The sequence below is a fragment of the Larimichthys crocea genome, chromosome VIII, assembly GCF_000972845.2.
Source record: "Larimichthys crocea isolate SSNF chromosome VIII, L_crocea_2.0, whole genome shotgun sequence".
NCBI lineage: Eukaryota > Metazoa > Chordata > Actinopteri > Sciaenidae > Larimichthys > Larimichthys crocea.
In genome coordinates, this window is record NC_040018.1 from 17,110,038 (window position 1) to 17,128,590 (window position 18,553).

The following is an 18,553-nucleotide window of genomic DNA, read 5'->3' on the forward strand; positions in this document are numbered from 1 at the left end:
CCATTTGTTGGCACTAAGATCCCATCTTCTTCTCCATGCTGAAATAGTATAGACAGACATAACAGTCATGATCTTTCATGATCATTTCAGAAATTTTCAACCTACATCATATTATCTAAATATCACTATCATATCAAGCCCTTCACTTTGATAATATTGCTCTCCAGTTAAGTCATCAATTAAATGCTGAACTGGGTCAACAGTCACGGTGGCAAAACAAGGACTAGGTTGAGAAAAACAGGAAAGACACTTATATTTTTGGTCACTACTGTCATCACAAATAACATGCAAAAACAAAACAGGATGACATTTTTTTATACCACAGACACATGACAAAGTAGACTGTATCATGGTAGCCACTGATGGGAAAATAACTTGTTCACTGAACGAGCTGTTTGTACAAGGTTTGTGTGTGTTTAGTGTATTTAGAACAGGATATTTTTTAACAGCCACCTAGATAACGGCTGTAATGTTTCACAGAAACAGAATGAATCCATCTATGGACAGGTAAAACTGTAGATTATGCAGGAAACTCTTGGCCAACAATGTTTCATGATGCGTGATCCATTCACAGAGACAAAAACGAGAACAAAAAACAAGAGAATAGATTATTACTCACTTGTATTTGATGAGACGACTTCCCTGAACTAGCTGTGCCGACTCATTGGTCAAATGGCAAGCAAACAGGAGCCAGTTGCGTGGCTGCACCTTGTAGGCGAACCTCATGAAGAGCAGTGAATAGCAGGATAGAGCTGAAGGGACGGGAAAAAGGCAATAATTCAATACAGCACCGTTGTCTTTATTACATGCTCAAACATGACACACAGTTCTGTCACCACTATAGAGTAATTAACAATACAATGGTTCAGCGTGGTTCAATGGGTCAGCATGTCTTACCGAAAGTCATCCTGCCACTGATAATCTCAGGGCTCTTCTTCATATCTGAGATGGCAGCTATAGGAAGACCCCAGTTTGCTACAGGCCCCCAGAAATGCTGTATAGATACACACAAAGTAACAAAATATATTTTCTTATTGTTGTAAATGCCATTTTAAAAAAGTACTGATTGTCAAAAATGCATGACACTAAATTAAAATGGAAAATGATCCACACACTCTAATTATTAGGCCTATTACTGACTATATTCATAAATAATCAAAGACAGACCAACCAGTCGACAGTCACAAATGTCACATATAGAAACAGATATTGTGACAGACAGAAGAATGGACAAAACATATGGGTACTTACCGTGCTGGTGAAGGTTTGTTTTTTTCATTTTCGGGCCCACATAGAAGAGAAAACATAAATACAGATAAGTATACTGATATAACCAAGGTCACACAAGAGCTACTTCAACCAAAAATACACCATTATTTCAAGTAATTCACAGAATTGGCGGACTCCATGGAAGCGGACCCACTCTCACTGAGATATTGCACAATTATACAGTTCCTATATTATGTATTATACACTATATATACTGTGCATACTGTATATTTACTATTCACCCCTGCACTATGCTCCATCGCACCATTTCAATGCACATTCCCATTCAGTGTAAAATAAATAAATACATTTTATTCTTGTCTATACACACACACAACACTATATATATATATATTATATATATATATATATATATATCATATATACATATACACACACACACACATATATATATATATATATATATTATATATATATATATATATATATATATATATATATATATATATATATATAACAACACACCACACATATATACATACATACACACATACATACATACACCTACCTTTTTATATATGTACACAGTTTTGTTTTTGTTCTTGTTTATGTCTACGTTTACTTGTCAAGGCCTCTGTTCTGTTTTTTTAACTGTACCTATGTCTAATGTTTGTACTACGACAGCAAAGTGTAACCGGAGTCATATTCCTCGTGTGTGCACATATACCTGGCAAACTAAAGTGGTTCTGATTCTACTTAAAACATAAACAATGAATTATGTATTAAGTCCTGCAAAGAAATGCTCCTTAAATCACACACACTGGACCTTTAACAAAGCACCCAGGTCCTGCAGGGAGTGAAAACATCTGCATTGTCTTGCTTTGTTTCCACATTAGTCAGATTATAATAAATGGGGTCACACTTTAGTACCGGGATTAAAACATTTACAGTAAACTGTCTATCACAGCATTCCTAACACAAGCTGGTAAACTTAATGACCCCACCAAAATAACCTTTGTTTTTCAGAGGGCCAAAGAAACACCAGTCAACATAGCACACAGTAAACAAATATGAGCTCTTGCGTCAGTGTGTCACAATTTAGCCTTTACTCTATATTTCAAGGACGCACATCTCTCCTTGCGACCCACTTTCCTCGCTTGGAGATTATTTTCTCTTGAACAACTGTCAACACATTTCTCCAACGTAGTTACACTTAAGTTTTCTTTAAAGTCGAGTTCATCCACACACTCTTCTACTTTTTTTAAAGCCAACCTCGTGAACTAGACAAACAAGTTAACCGAGCGCAACTAACGAAACAGACAGTCGTCCTTGAAGGCAAAAAATGTGCTGTGAGTTTTGTCAAAACGTTGGCGGCACAGATTAGGACGTTAATCTAGCTGTAACTGAGTCGACAGCCAGTGTTTCGGCTTAACGAGTGACCGTGTTAACTGGCGACCGTCAGCCGAATGAGTCTGTAGTCGTAGTTACGACACCTGTTAAAAACATAAAGACACATCCTCACGAATGACTCTTTGTTTGTTTTTTTTAATTATTAATGTTACAATATTAAAACAATTATAGTTTATTCGTCTTGTATTCCTGTTTTCAACGGCTTTCTCAACTACGGTCACAGCTGCTTTACGTAAAGGTCGCCAGTAACCAGGGCCGCACGTTGAACCGAGACACCAGCTAGCTGCGTTAGCATGCGCGCTAACAGGCGATAAAGCTGGTAGCTTCATATAACGTCACATACCTTGTCAAATAATCCCTGAACTCTTTGCTCTTCAAGTGGTCAATAGCTTTGCGTGCAACTGTCCCCGCCATGGTTTGACGTGAGCTCGGTGTCTGTTATAGCCGAGTAGAGCACGAGTTGTGTGTTGAAGGGCGACTGACGGGCTAACTCAGAGGACGACCGCTCAGGTTAACCATAACACTGGCGTCCTCCTTCTTTGGTGTTTGTTGGCGGTTGCATATAGCGCCATCTGCTGGACTTCCTCTTCTGTTGTATTCTTTTAATTAACCCAGTTGAGACAAGAAATCCCATAATGATCCTCCTCCCTTCCCTAGATTGTCCACATTCTGCTATATTCTTGAAATTATTTTCCACTATTCCTGCCTTCCGCAATCATGTGTTCATCATTTCCCTCTCTCTTTCATATCTGGGACACACTGTAATCACATGTTCCACTGTCTCCCTCTCCCCAAAGCTACACTGACCAGTTGGATGTTTTCCTATCCTATCTTCCTGTCTTAAGCTTATTATTCAATTTACTCTGCCATATTTTTTATTCTTCTTGTGATTACTTGTTCTATTGTCTCCATAACACCCTACCTCTCCTGCTTTGTAATTTATATATGTTGTTTCCATTGATTGTTTATTTCTGTTATACAAAAGTAGGAGTATACTGGGGTGCAGTTGTTTTAACTCTCATAGGGAGAGTGTGTGTGTGTGTGTGTGTGTTAGTTCTTTGCATATCTCGTCCGCTCTTTTCTTCTGCCAGGTGTTCACTGAGGCTGGCACAGAGAAATTATTTTTTTTAAAATAGTCCAAGAACAAGAGAGACAGCCCATCCTGAGAAAAATGTATAAGAATCAACTGATAAGGCTCTTCACGGAGCCTTTCCTCTGTAACCTCTCTTGTGTGGCACTGTTAAATGCTCCTTCTTGTACAAGAATAATAAATTCAACTTAAACTTTGATACTTTGAATCCAGTCCTCATTATTCAAGAGTTCTTCCTTTAAAATTCTCATAACAATTTCCTTCCATATTAAATCTTTTCCTCCTGCTTTTGATAATTTTACTTTCATTTCCACCTCCTCTTTCTTTACTGCCTCTTTAGCAACTTTGTCTTCTTTTTCATTTCTTTGTACTCCTAAATGCGCTGAAACCCACATGAACATCATTTCCCTCCCCTGTTGTGTTACTCTGGATGTTTTTAACAGAAATTCATATAATATTTCCTGATGTTTTTTTTCTGTCCTGTTTTAATGCTTAAGAATGCTGAAAATTAACCTCTACATGTGGCTTTTTTCCTGTCCGTCATGTCCTCCACCCATTCTATTGCTCCACTGCATGTAATCTTAAATAACACTGGAGTTTTATGACTCGTAGCAGGTTGGGGGGGTGAGCTGAGCTGAGGTGGGTTGCTGTGGGCGTGTCTATACGTGCTGAATTTAACCGCTGTGAAACAATCATGAAATAACTTTTTATTTCTCTGATTAAGAGCTTTATCGAGGCCGGCGCTCGCTCACTGTTATTGTTACTCTATGTCCTCCTCAACACACTGTGTCTGAAATGGCCGTCTGTCTGGATGAGACTAGCCAAATTAGAAATATTATACTACAGAAAGAATATGTGTTAAATGGTGCAGAAAGGTTCCCATGTTACTCACGAAACCCCCCAGAATGACACCAGGTTTATAGGTCTTTGGGGAGACAACAGCACCACAGTTTGTTTTTGTTGGGGCTTTTTTGTTTATTTGTTGTGGAAAGTGAAAACTCTATAGTCCATAAGGCCCACTTGAAATCCATTCATTAATGCTTATTTTCAAGTTCAAAAATCTATGTAAAATATTAAAAAATCAGTTTGTTTGAGTGACAATAAAACAATAAAAGCATGTAATAAAAGCATATTTATGGATGTTTAATTTAATCATAATGATAAGCAACTGAATTGCAGACAAGAAAACTTGACATTGACACTGTCAAATTGACAGTATCTTATCTATCTAGGCAGGTTGAGCTTCCTGAGCTTGGGCAGGAAGTACAACCTCTGCTGGGCCTTCTTGATAATAGCATCTGTGTTGACTGTGTTGACATCCTGATTACTGTATCATCCGCTGACCTGTTTGCCCGGTAGGCAAACTGCAGGGCGTCCAGCAGAGGGTTTGTGATGTCCTTCAGCTGCGAAAACACCTTTATATATTAATTTTAATGGTCAGGATAAGCCTAGTTACTAACAACGTTTTACAAAAACTTGAAAATGTTTTTCACTGCAGCAGAGAGCAAACGTGAACACCTCTGTATCAAAGCAACTCCAAAGTCAACAACACAGAACAAACTTCATTATCTAAGTTTATATATCTTTTTTTTTTTTACTATTCAACCATCATGCACTTATATGGAGCCCCAGAAGTCCCAAAAAGTTGTTTTTTTTTTTTAATCTTGTGCGCACAAAATATGTATCTTGTGTATAGCTTGTGCAGAAAAAATACAATCTAAAATAAAGAAGTTGAAATTCACACTTCTTGTTTGTATGTTGCATTGCAATAATGAATGCTGGAGAATTTTGGTTGCTCAGTGCAATGTTTAAGCAATGTTATGTCTTGATGTCTTGGGACGTTGGGTTCCTGCTGTAACTTGGCTTTGTTTGTTTGACAAAAAGTTTGAATTAATGGAGATCAAGAATTTAAAAGAATGGAGAAGAAAAAAATCTAAATCAACAATCATTTAAAGTGTAGTGACCTGCACTTTTATAGTTTTATAGTGTCTTCATATTGTGATATGACAATCAGAGGAGATGCATATGAATTTAGAGTAAATTTTCTTATTATGTGCGCAAGAAAAAAAAAAAAAATTACCTTTTGGCACTTTAGGGCTCCGTGCCCCTCAGGCTGCTTCAAAGGAGGAAGTTGTAAAAAAATGTTTACAGCAAAATACCAAAATTGAATACAAACTCTCAAAGAGGACAATACTATCAGCAATACAGAGAGAAAAAATAGTACAGTGTTGAGTGCAAACAACCGTTAGGGGAATCATTAAACAAAAACACAAGAACAAATAAAATAGAGGCAAATAAATAAAATACAGGCATACAAGTTCGACATAAACAGAGCAGCGAAAGGTAATTTAAATTTAAATATGATTTAGAAAAGTAGGAGACGAGAAATATATAGGCTCAATTTTTTGTTTAGCTTTTTAAGTGATGAAGAAAATATCTTGAATTCATTAATAAAACAACAATGGATGTGGTATTTACCCAAGAGTATAATAACATTTATGATGTCAGAAACAGACATGGTTGGATGATTAAAATAAAAGATAATATCATATAATTCGAATGGCTGTATATCTTACATTTTTTAAACATATCCAACTTTTTATATCGCACCAAAAACAATGTGTAGTGGGACCAGGGGCGCTGTATAGGGGGGAAAAGTTAGGACAATTCCAAGGGCCCTCGACTGACAGGTGTCCCAAAAAATAGGTAAATACCAAAATAAAATCATTAAACCATCATCATTAAGTATATATATTTCGAATACAATAATGAAATTAAGTATCTCTCTATTTTTATGTGTTTTGGGCAGTAAAAGTTAAATAAAAATGGCCTTTAGCACATTTTTATGGTGGCTTTTAATCTTGCATCAAACAGTGAACTGCACTGCATACTGTATGCAGACTTGCATGCATGTACAAATCACCAGCAGTAAATATTGTGCTAGTACTAGTATTGAACTACAAGACGCAAAACAGTTGCAAGCCTTTAATTTGAGTTATGTAAAGCTTTTGATGGGATAGTTAGGTCCTAGAGATGTGGTGACAACAGCTGTGCAGAGGGGGGCCCAATTAGATTTTTTTTTTTGTCATGGGGCCCAAAATTCCTGGCGGCGCCCCTGAGTGGGACATAGAAAAAACAAATGCTCCAGGGTTTCATTGTTAAAAGAAATGTGAGAAGCTGGATTAGACTGTTTTTACTCAGCAGCGCCAATAATAAACAGGAGAGGGCAGTGATGCGCTGCTGTGGTCAATAATAAACAGTAGAGGGCAGTGATGCGCTGCTGTGGTGACTAGCTGCCTAATCAAAAGAACAAGACGAAGAAGACTAACATGGCGTATAAGGATGCAGACTGCCGTAAAACTCCAAAGAAGAAGAAGAAGAAGAAGACTAACATGGCGTCTCTCAGCAGTGATGAGTGGAGAGCTATCTGCGACAAATTCACCAACGCCCAAAACCTTACTGATGTAGAATCACGAAATGATCCAGAAAATGACCTGTTCCGCTCTAAATACAAGGCCAGGGAGCTCCTCAGAGAGATATACTGCTCGCTGAAGAGTTTCGAGGCTGGGGAAGGTGATGAGGACGGCGGCGCGGAGAGCAGCGAGCAGCGGGCGGCAGAACCGCCGGTGGACGGGCAGAGGGAGGACGGGTTCGGCGAGGGCTTCAGCGGTGACTCGCCGGCTGGGCTGCGGGCCGCTAAACTCGGGGCTGTGGAGTATTATCTGGGCGTTAACCATGTTGACACAGAGGAGCTCTCAGCCGGACAGGAGCATCTGATGAACTGCATGAAACAGCTGGGGAGATGCAGAGTGACGTCCGAGAACGTGTCGCTGTTTATCCATGTCAGGGTAACGTTGACGACGCTTCAGCTTTAACAGTGACACACAGCTGGATGTCAGTTGGCTTTCCGTTAGCTGCCAGTTTCAAATGTATCCGATATGAGTCACACACAGACAGGCCATGGCCAAAGCTAACGTTAACCTGAATCTAAATGTCTTAATAAAAACAAGCCTGTCAGCTAATGAACACCTAATCTAATTAAAAATGTTAAATAACGTCACTTGCTGACGTTGCCGCAGCGTTGTGGAAACGTTGTAGGACTGTTGGAAGCAGTTTGTATCACCCTCTGTCTGTTTGTGTTTGGTAGGTTATTTATTTATTTATATGTGTGACCAGCATGAACAGCCATGTGTGGCTGTGTATGGCTCCTGTTTGTTAAATGAATAATTGTTAAATTGCCAAAATGTCTTCAATCATCCAATCCACCAAACAAGAATCAAGAGCAAAGAAAAACTCAGCTCTGCTGCTCGTCCCACAGATTCATGTTCCTTACAAATGCGGCTTTCCAATGGTTTAAGATGTATTGCCAAGAATCATTGTTACAACAAAGAAAAAATCCACCAAACACAAACGTCCTTAGTTTTTGTGCATAGTTTACACACTGCGCCAGCGTACATGTGGAACTATTGGTGATAGTTCACAGTTATTAACAATACTCAGCCCATTAAATCCATCAGGATGATTATAAAGCTCTGTGTTTGTGTTATCAGAACCAGCTGGGCATCCTCTGGGCAGGCCGGGATGAGACAGAGACAGCTCAGGGATTCCTCGAAACAGCAGAGTCCATCTATCAACGCTACATGAAGGAGGTATGGTTGGTACGGTCACTGCTCTGTGTTGAGTGGAGGGCTACAGACAAACTATGTACCTCGCAGTTTGCTGTGTGATTATCTAGCTTGTTGTCTCACAATTCGTCCATCATCTGGCAATTATATGGCAATTATGATCATGATAGACACTTGCATCGACATCAACAGATGTAGTTTTATATAAGCATAGTTTAATGTCAGTCAGGAGTCAAGGCAGGGCGCTGCATAGTTGTATTTTTAATGGTTAGTTGTGTTTTTAGGCCACTATATCGTGCGTAAAATTGATTCCTACTCTCAAATTCAGAAAGGAAAAATGAATGAATACAGTGCAGCAGTTAGCAAAAAAAGGTTTTGTAAGAGTTGGCTGTAAATGTGTGCCGCTTAGCTGTGTTGACACCTGCGTTCAAAAAGACAAACTGAAGTGACATTATTATTATTATTATTATTATTATTATTATTATTATTATTATTATTAGTTTTTATGCAACAGCAGGGCGAGATTGTGGAGTCAACATGGCTGAGAGTGAAAAATTCTAGGGCTCTTCATCAACACCCTTTGTTGTTGTGTTTTTCAGGATGGGAGTCCTCCCACTGATATGACAGAGTATTTTACTTCTGAGGAGAAGCTGCCGACGCACCAGGAAAGGACCAAGAGGTACTCCTATATCCACAAACAGAAGGCCTACACACAAATGCACATTTGCTGACTTCCTACCTGTTCATATTAATACTATTGCCCCAAACTTTGCATGATAGTGGTAATTTATCAGCAAACCCTGGGTTTATTCTTATATTTCTCTGCTATGTTCTGCCTTCCTCATATAGCCTTTCTTCCTTTCGCTCTTTCTCCAACTTTCCTTTCTCAGGTTTGAGTTGGCCTACACTCATACCATGTACTATCTTGCTCAAGTCTATCAAAACCTTGGTAAGTCAGATTTTTTACAGTAGATTTATTGGTTTGTGTAAATTACATACTTCATGTATGTAAAGACAATTATAGTATAGTATAATATAGACGTATAGAGAACTTCTCAATTAACCATCAACATCCACGTTTATCAAAATCATTTGAAGTCCATTGATTTTAGAGGTATTTGTGTCTTATTATGTTTACATATTGCTTTATTTGATGATAGTAATAAGTGTAGTTAATATCTCCCAGGTGAAACTGAGCGTGCTGCCACCTACTGCCACACTACCCTGCAGAGACAGTTACAGTTAAATCAGTTCAGTCCAATGGAGTGGGCTCTGAACGCTGCTACATTATCACAGTATTACATCACTAAGGTAGGCCATAGATTGATTGAAAACAATCAATTAAAATCCTCACATATAAAAGGATTTAGCATGTTTTAAAATAGTTTTATGCGTTTAAAGGAAATACATCTGTTTTACTTGGCTAAATGTTTTCATGAAGTTAAATTATTTCAGTCAAATTATTCTTATTACATGGCAAGAACTTTGGTTGTAATGATCAATATTTAATGATGACATATTGTAACAGTGTGTGTGTCTGTGTGTGTTTGTGTACATGTGATTTCTAGGGCCGATACATGGAAGGCAGACATTGCCTCTCAGCAGCTACTGTCATATCAGGTTTGGCAGGAGAGGCTCCTTCTGAGGCTGTAGCACAGGAGAGTAAGTATAAGTCCAAATTTTGTATTTATATATAGTATATCAAAAATAGTGTAATGGTAAGCTAATTTCCTTTGTATTCTGTTCCTCTAATCACTTACAGTTATGCTACAGTTAATCCCTCCCTTCCATGTTTTGCCTCTTTCAGGATATGTCTGCTGTCCGTGCCTCCTGACATATCTTGACATGTTTTTCTCCTTCTCTCTGACCCAGGTGAGACAGAGAGTGACCGCAGGGAACAGCTCAGACAGAAGAGAGCAGAGATTGCCAGATGTTGGATCAAATACTGTCTCAACGTCCTTCAGGATTCTAAGAAGCTGCTAGAGGTACTGCAACATTGTATGTGTATGTGCACTTTTTTGTGTGTGTAGCTCTTCATAAAAAAAAACTTTGTACTCAAGTACAATTCATGTGACTCAAGTCCAAAGTCATGAGATACAAGTCCACACCTCTCAAAGCTGAAGGAAAGAGCGCCGCCCGCAAAAGTTTCCGCTTTATCAGCAAAGACCTAAGGACATAGGCGTTTGCACCAAAAATGTAGCTGTATAAAGAAAATAATTTTATGGATTATCAATTAATTCTCCTGTTTTTGCTATGACTAAGCCTTAATGGACATCTTTGTTCAAGTAGAGTGTCTATCTCTCACATATCTCTGTTTACCTACATAAGTTGCTGTTTACCTGCCCACATGCTTGTGTGAATCTGTGCTTAGATCTATATAATTGCATCGTGTGTGTGCGCGCGCTAAATATGCTCGTGTGTTTGACCAGGACAACATTGGGGAGCTGGATACAGATCGTCAAGAAGAGCTGAAGAGAGCAAGAAGGCAAGAGGAGGAGGACGAAGAGAAGGGCAGGAAAAGTGCACTGCTGTTTGGCTCTGAAGACACCTTTGACTCCATTGCTAGTCTAGAAGAGAAGGTCTGTTGTTGTTGTTGTTGTTGTTGTTGTTATTATTGTTATTATTATTATTATTATTATTATTATTATTATTATTATTACAGTAATACTTCATAAATCAGAAGCACAAAACCAACACATTTTAACAATAAATACATTCTGATCACTGTATCATCAGAGCTTTTTGCTTTTTGTCTTCCAGGTGTGCTGTTTGTCCCCACTGGACTTCACTGAGGCCAGAGGTGTTTTTCTGGTGGGACAAAATTATGTCAAACAGGTATGCACAACATACATGCACAAACACAACACACACATGAATTGGGCTGAATACACCCATATCTGAATGCAAAAATCAGACCATACAATAAAAACAGATGATTTTGAGCTTGTGTGGTCTCTTCCCAGTGCGGTTTGTGGGCTGTAAAGCCCATGCAGATATCGTACATGATATCGGACAGTACAAATGACTTAACTTAGGCATCACTGAAGGAACTAAGCAGATGGTTGCATATTTTTTTCAACTGCACTGGTGTAGAGTTGCCGAAAGTATCTGTCGAATACTATCTATATTTTTCAGTGCTCTGTGTTTAAAAACATTACGTTCTGTTAATTATACATTTAATAGTATCCAAAGTTAAAATGTAAAAAAAACAGATCCACAATCAGAATAACAACATCCATGATCAATTAACTCGACATGTTGTCTACTGGCAATCAGATAATACTAGATAGACAGAGAGAGAGAGAGAGAGAGACAAGTTATCTGGTATTATGCTAAATACACGCACACAGCATTTATTTTACAGGCAGGGAACAAATAAAGTAACAGTGATCACAGCTGGTCAGTGCTGATGTCAGTAGAAGAGAAGGAAAAGCAGAAAATGCTAAAAGAAGGTGGAGAATTAAAAGGGTGACAGCAACTGGTGCCTGGGACTTTTTGTTTTTGCTGTGGTACCTGAAAAGGTATCAAGTATTGTTTTTTTTAATATTGTATTGAGTTTAAAATTCTGGTATTGTGACCATCTTACATTATTGCCACTTAAGTCCTCAACGATAACGTTGTCTTTAAATACTGATCACAAGAACCAAATGTACATGTAGGATGTCATGAATATGAGCTTAAGCTGTTGTCACTGACAGACTCCAGAATAATTTTGTATTGAAGGCCAATGAGAGAAATTAGTAGTACAAAAGTAAAAAACGTTGCTTTGTGGGGAAGCATAAAAATGTTCTGATTGGAAAAGCACCCCTTAATCCATTTTCTTCATCCAGACATGTTACACATTTTAACTCAAATGAATTGTTTCAACTGCTTAACACTGTCTCTCCATCCTTTCCCTCACTCTCGCAGGCCAAGGAGTACTTTCAGATGGACGGCTATGTAACAGACCACATAGAGATCTTGCAGGATCACAGCGCTCTGTTTCGGGGCCTGGCTTTCTTTGAAGAGGATCTGGAGCGGCGCTGCAAAATGCACAAACGACGAGTTGACATGCTAGAGCCAATCTGCAACGGTACTACTCTATCATTGTTCTTGAGTTGCAGTTTTATTTCGAAGAAACTTTCGTCTTATAACAATTTTTATGAGATAGAAAGAAACAGATAAAAACAACATAACATGTCAGTGTTCAACCTGAATATCCATGCAGGGTTAAATAATTCATCTGACTTTCTGTGATTCTCACTGTTTCTCTACAGACTTGAATGCTCAGTACTACCTATTGATTCGCAGACAGTTGATGTTTGAGTTGGCTGAGATTTACAATGAAATGATGGACCTGAAACTGACGCTGGCCAACAGACAAGCAGATACACAGTCTCTAGATAACCACACCATTAAGAAATTCAACAGTCTCTGCTCTGCCTCTGCCAAGTGAGTGTATATGTGCATGTGACACACCCGTGTCTGTCTGTGCGTCTACATTTATTAAATCCTTTTGTTTTCCTCTCCAGATACTTCCAGATGTTCCTCGACTCTCTGTGTTCTCCAGAAGGGAAGGTTCCAGAGCATCTGGAGGAGGAGGTGCTCAGACCAGCTCTGGTAGCCCGGTTCAGAGTGGCCCGACTCCACAGCCGGTTGATCAGCCCTCTACTCTCTGCTCAGCTGGACAACCTCAACAAGTCTCTGGAAAACTACAAGTATGAAGATGTATTTGGTGTTGTTCAAGTATTTGACAGTAACAGTTTGACGTTAACATAGAAGTATAAAGAATATGGAAAGTAAGATGAATGTATATGGTGTAATAGAAAAGGATTTTGATGATATTAGTTAAAACGAATGGAACAAGGAGTGTCCTCTGTAGTCTACATGCTCCCCCACTGCCACTGTTTTATGTGTACAACGTGTTGACCATCACTTTCATTCCCCACCTGTTGTCTAGATATGTGGCGGAGTATTGTGAGACCCACCCTGAGGCAGCAGCTGCTGTGGAGACGGAGCTGGAGCTGAGTAAAGAGATGGTGGGCCTGCTCCCTCTCAAAATCAACCGCCTCAAAGCAAAGATGGCTACAAACAACTGAAGGACACCACTGTTATCTAATAATCCATCCAATAAACCTGTATTTATATTTACCACCTTTATAGTCAATGTATAACAATTACTGGATGGATGGCAGATTGACTGACCTTCTTGCTTATTTGTATCGGTGATGGCCTTTTTGTTGTGCAGAGGGCATGCTGCTTGACATTACACACTGTACATACTGTATGTGCTCTCCTCTGTGTACTAAGATGTGTGGTCAATTTACTTTCAGTTCAGATAGCACATCAGATATACTCTCTTCGTGAATATGAAAATGTATACACTGATTCATACTTGCCTTCTGTTGTTAATCTCATTGGTTTTAATTTTGTGGAATTAAATTAATCGAATGTGTCGAGTCAAGTGAAATTAGTTATTGAATCGATTGTATCTTTTCCTTTTGATGTCATGATGTGGAAACCGATCCAGACTCTCTGAATTAGTTTGTAAATAGTCAAGCAGGCTGATTAGTGGGTCACATCTGAATCCCCTGCACATCAGAAATTTGAAATAACGACTCATTTGTTTCACTGCACAGTGCTTGAGCTTCTTCCTTCTGGAAGGAGGTTTATAGTATATGGTGTTGAACAAAGTGGGATAAAAATCTATTTGTTTGGGGTGTTGATTAGCTCAGTTGGTAGAGCATCCGCCTCATGTACAAAAAAAGGTTCAGCAGTGGCCCAGGGTTCGAATCCGACCTGTGGCCCTTCGCTGCATATCATTTTGTTCCAGCAGCCATCACTCCGATGAAAAAGTTTAATTGTTTTTCTCTTAAGTCCTGATTATTGGAGTCTTGAGTACTTCTGTCATGTTTGTCCATTGTCTGTGTTAAGATGGATGCCTTTTCTGATTACTGTATACAGTATTTGTTTGTCTGCAAAGCAAATCAGCCCACAGGAAAGTAACCTTAACTCTTATTTCAGCACAGTAATACTCTGTTCAGCTACTTTATTTCTCTGACGGTGAAACAAACTGCAACAAGGATTAGTATAATCATGTTAACAATAGGCATGCGGAGGTACAGATAGTAACTATGTGAGCTGTCAGAAACAACCATCCCAGTGACAGTCTTTATGAGTCACCATAATTTGCATGATGCCGGTGTAATCCAGTTGAATTTGTGTATTTTTTTCCTTGTGTCTAAGGAATCAGCCTTCTGTAGATATTGTATGTAATGATAATAAACAAATGAAGTAAAACATGCCTACTACTCACAATACCGATATGTGTTTTTTTTATTTGCAAGCTGGTGTAAGACAAGTTGATAGAATGCAGTGGTGTAAGGTGGGCACAAGTTACTGTACCAGCTACCATATACTCTATCATGTTGTTGCATGATTGCATGATGACAACATCAACATACATACATGATACATATATGACAGAAATACCTAAACAAAAACATGGGTTTGCCTTTTCCATGGCCCGCTCTCCACCCAGCCCATATTTGAGGGTCTGCTCTCTCTACAGGTCCCAGAGCCACACACTGCCTGCACTGTAAAAGTAAAAGGCTATAATTGTCTCAGTTAGTGATTCAGATGAGTTTTTTTCCACTCTATTAAAAAATTTAATGCAGGAAAATGTCTACAACTATGCCAATTAAACCTAAATTTTCTCTTAAACTGGCTTTGAGAGTGCAGTGATGTTCTATTAAAGTTAGAGTATATATTCTATATCTTTTGTCTTTATCTTGTTCATCCCCCACAGCTGTGTCTTGCATTTTTCCTATATTGCTACAGTGTTGCATGTCGTTGTGTACATTTACCACATTGTGCAGTTGAGTAAAAACTGCATGCATGGTTGCCAACAGTGGAGTCTGGTGTCTGGTGACAGTATAGTGACCATTATGTGTCCTAAGGTCATGGTTAAATTGAAATTATATAACATTTGTTGTTTATTTGTGTCATGGAAACAATATTGGTGGATCAAAACTTGCAACGCCTGCTTTTATTTATACTCCAATAAACTTTCAGGTGCTTGTCAAAACGTGTATTTGCATACCTGCTCAGCACAAGACACTCGAGACTAATTTGCTGTGAATGAGAGCTGTGCCAAGAGATCTTACTGGAAAACCCACAGAGTTATACACAACATTACACACGGTAAGTTTATTACTAATAACATTCATTTTAATTTTAATTTAGTAGATTTCACATTGAGGTCAAGTGTCAGAAATAACTGCTGATGTGTCTGCGGGGAAGTCAGATGATCCAATTATGGTTCCAGTTTACATCATACAGGATATGAAGACATACGTGAAGCACAGACAAGAAATGATATAAAGAAAATTGACTTTATAACTTGAGCATCTCATCCTTTTAACTGAAGTTAAACTTTTGGTTTTGGACCTTTTGAAATTGTTTCTGTTGCCGTTTGTATGTGCTTATGTATGACTGGCTGTTTGTTTTGTGTCTGTACTTGGTTTGTCTCTTGAAAAAAAGTAATTTTAATGAAATTACCTCATACTTATTATAGACTTATTATCACTCTGTTACTCTTTGAGCTCATGTACGTGCAATGTATGTGTCTTGTGACTCCTTGAGTCACAATGTATGTGCAATGTATGTGGCTTGTGACTTCTTGAGTCAAGGAGTAACAGAGTGATAATACTGTACTGTAAGTGGCTTGTGACTAGTCTTAAGTTTACATTTTTTCAAAAAACCTGATTACATTAGCATATTGTGGTTATCAGTCACTGATCCGCTTCCTCTCACAGCCATCTGTCTGTGTAGTGTAGACAAGACTTGTGTACAGTCTTGTGCAAACATCCATGTCATGTCTTTGTACATGTATTTCGGAGAGTATGAGAATAGTGCTGCCTCTACCACCATAAACTCTGGTTACTCTGACAATAGACTTGAATCCCACATAATATGATTGGGTGGAGATGGAAACCAAGTTGACTATAAAAGCTGACTGCTGGGGTGTTGTTTAGCTCAGTTGGTAAAGCAGCCGGCCCATGTACAAAGGCTCAGTCCTTGCTGCAGTGGCCCAGGGTTCAAAACTGACCTGCAGCCCTTTGCTGCATGTCATTCCCCGTATACAATGAAGCTTGAAAAAGGCCAAAAAATATCTTTAAAATCTATAAAAAAAATTTTTTTTATAGATGCAGTAGCTCACTGGCTGCTGCGGGGTAACACATTGGCAGTATATCAAACAAAACATATCAGATATTAATGATTGTTTAGGCTTTTCAGTGTTGAGCAGAGAAGATAGGAGGCATGTTTACTGGAGACATGCTGCGTGTGCACTGATCTATGTAAGTGGGTATATGTGCCTCATAAATATGTCACACGGTGTGTGTGTGTGTGTGTGTGTGTGTGTGTGTGTGTGTGTGTGTGCGTGTGTGTGTGTGTGTGTGTGTGTGTGTGTGTGTGTGGAGATGAGGCTGGGCAGGCTAGTGTGTCATTTCCTGAAGGAAAACGATAGCAAGTGATGTTACCACTTCCTGCAGCATCATACCAATGTGTCAGTTGAAACGAACAGTTCTCTCACTCTCCTTCTTCTTCTTGTCTTTTTTTACACAGACATAACATAAACATGAGTACACAGAGTCACAGAAGAAGAAGAAAAACACGAAGACGGAGAGTAAGAAGATCACAACAGTCAAAACAAAGAATGTAATTTTGTTCATTGTTATGTTGTACAAGACCAGAAAAACTGTGTGTGTGTGTGTGTGTGTGTGTGTGTGTGTGTGTGTGTAAGCTGCTCTTTCTGTCCTCACACAACCCACACTAGGTAAGAAATCAAATGTGAAAGAGCATTAAGACAGGGGGAAAAAAGAGACATGGGAATGATGATGAAGATCTAGTTTAGATTCCATTTCATTGTTTTCTCTAATAGATTCAGTTTGTGTACCGCAAAGAAAAGTGTTGTGCAGCATCACTACACCCTTTGATATACACGGAAAACTGCAATGCCAGCAAGATGGTGTGATGAGTGATTAAACTGCTGATTCTCACAAAATGTGACACCAAACCACAGAAGTTATCAGAATATAGTTATAGTTTTAGTTTTTATAGTTTTATAGTTTTTCCAATCTTTTGAAGCTTCAAAACAGTTCTGGTAATTGGTTAAACCAACACTCGTTTACAATTTAAGGGTTCATACACTTAACCCTGCAGGTCCTTTCAGCATTTTTTGTTATATTAAATAAAATGAAAAGTTTGACTTGATTGTTACGGTCCAGCTTTTAAAACCTTTCAGTGAAGTGCTGGAAGAAGCATGTAATCTTTGTTTTCTAATGATGGCCACTGAGGGGGTAATTTATAGAAATACTGAGATTCATGAGATCAGTACATTTTTTTATTTTGATGTCTGTCCATTTTCATTCTGACCACACAACCTAACTCTCCTCATGACACACAACACATGGTTTATGTAATAAAGTAAGTAGGCCACAAGCCAATTCAAAATATATTTACTATATAGTTTACATAAAAACAAACGGAAAAGGTCTTTGGGTGCTCACATTTTTAAATGTAAGGAAGAAGGGAAGATTGGAAAATCAGACTAGGGACAGAGTGCTGCTTCAATCAAAGTCTGAGTTGTTATACACAGACATGCAAGAAGTAAATAGACACCTTCATTCAAATTCAAATTAAAGGTCTATTTACTTCTTGTATGTCTGTGTAGTATTGATTTCCTTTCCCAAACATTTGCATTAGAAAAAAAAAATTCTGAATCTATAAAAAAATGACAGTAGGCTGCCAAATTTCCCAAAGGTTGATCTCTGAGTGTCCTGATCCAAGATTAATTCCCTGCTATGAACTGGTGTGACAAACAAGTGCAGCAACACACTTAAGTATTCTTTTTCTTTCCTAATATCTACCTCAGCCACTATCATTAATCAGTGTATAAATCGTGTGGTCACATTCATTCATATATCTGCACCGTTATTAACATATCCCTATGCATATGAACATTACTCTGCACTTTACTGCTTTTTGTGCTAAAACTGTATTTTGTTTCTCAGTACTTGTACTTTGTGTAATGACAATAAAGTTGAATCTAATCTTCTAATCTTCTAATCACCTATTAACCATCACATGCACATTGCATCACATGTTTTCAACATGATTTTTGACTCTGGCCTCTTTTTTTTTTTTCAAGTCTTCC

General features: G+C 38.4%; 2 protein-coding genes and 1 long non-coding RNA gene across 3 annotated transcripts; 2 read left to right on the top strand and 1 right to left on the bottom strand.

Annotated features, from left to right (window-relative positions):
* mpc1 (mitochondrial pyruvate carrier 1) lies at positions 1-3,193 on the bottom strand. The gene is made up of 5 exons (XM_019253821.2): positions 2,984-3,193; positions 1,252-1,255; positions 898-994; positions 620-752; positions 1-38 (listed from the first exon to the last, which is right to left on the bottom strand). Exons 1-5 carry the CDS (start codon positions 3,052-3,054, stop codon positions 14-16), a joined length of 330 nt encoding a protein of 109 aa, XP_019109366.1. The 5' UTR covers positions 3,055-3,193; the 3' UTR covers positions 1-13.
* Positions 3,194-7,044: 3,851 nt separating this feature from the next.
* kifbp (kinesin family binding protein) lies at positions 7,045-14,652 on the top strand. The gene is made up of 13 exons (XM_010732359.3): positions 7,045-7,578; positions 8,281-8,379; positions 8,955-9,034; positions 9,246-9,304; positions 9,542-9,666; positions 9,924-10,017; positions 10,228-10,340; positions 10,785-10,934; positions 11,116-11,190; positions 12,265-12,427; positions 12,612-12,786; positions 12,867-13,052; positions 13,295-14,652. The coding sequence occupies exons 1-13, from the start codon at positions 7,060-7,062 to the stop codon at positions 13,431-13,433; spliced, it is 1,977 nt and encodes a 658-aa protein (XP_010730661.2). The 5' UTR covers positions 7,045-7,059; the 3' UTR covers positions 13,434-14,652.
* An 811-nt stretch (positions 14,653-15,463) lies between these two features.
* On the top strand, positions 15,464-17,202 carry LOC113746372 (uncharacterized). The gene is made up of 2 exons (XR_003462810.1): positions 15,464-15,537; positions 16,963-17,202. It is a non-coding gene; the product is annotated as an uncharacterized LOC113746372 (long non-coding RNA).
* The last annotated feature ends 1,351 nt before the right edge of the window (positions 17,203-18,553 follow it).

Bases quoted from the DNA above. Each gene is read 5' to 3' on its own strand.
- mpc1 (XM_019253821.2), bottom strand. From the start codon at position 3,054: ATGGCGGGGACAGTTGCACGCAAAGCTATTGACCACTTGAAGAGCAAA. The intron at 753-897 runs GTAAGACATGCT...CCGTCCCTTCAG, and splicing joins CAGTGGCAGGATGACTTTCG to CTCTATCCTGCTATTCACTG. The intron at 39-619 runs GTGAGTAATAAT...ATACTATTTCAG, and splicing joins AGTCGTCTCATCAAATACAA to CATGGAGAAGAAGATGGGAT.
- kifbp (XM_010732359.3), top strand. From the start codon at position 7,060: ATGGCGTATAAGGATGCAGACTGCCGTAAAACTCCAAAGAAGAAGAAG. The intron at 7,579-8,280 runs GTAACGTTGACG...TTGTGTTATCAG, and splicing joins CGCTGTTTATCCATGTCAGG to AACCAGCTGGGCATCCTCTG. The intron at 10,018-10,227 runs GTAAGTATAAGT...TCTCTGACCCAG, and splicing joins TGAGGCTGTAGCACAGGAGA to GTGAGACAGAGAGTGACCGC.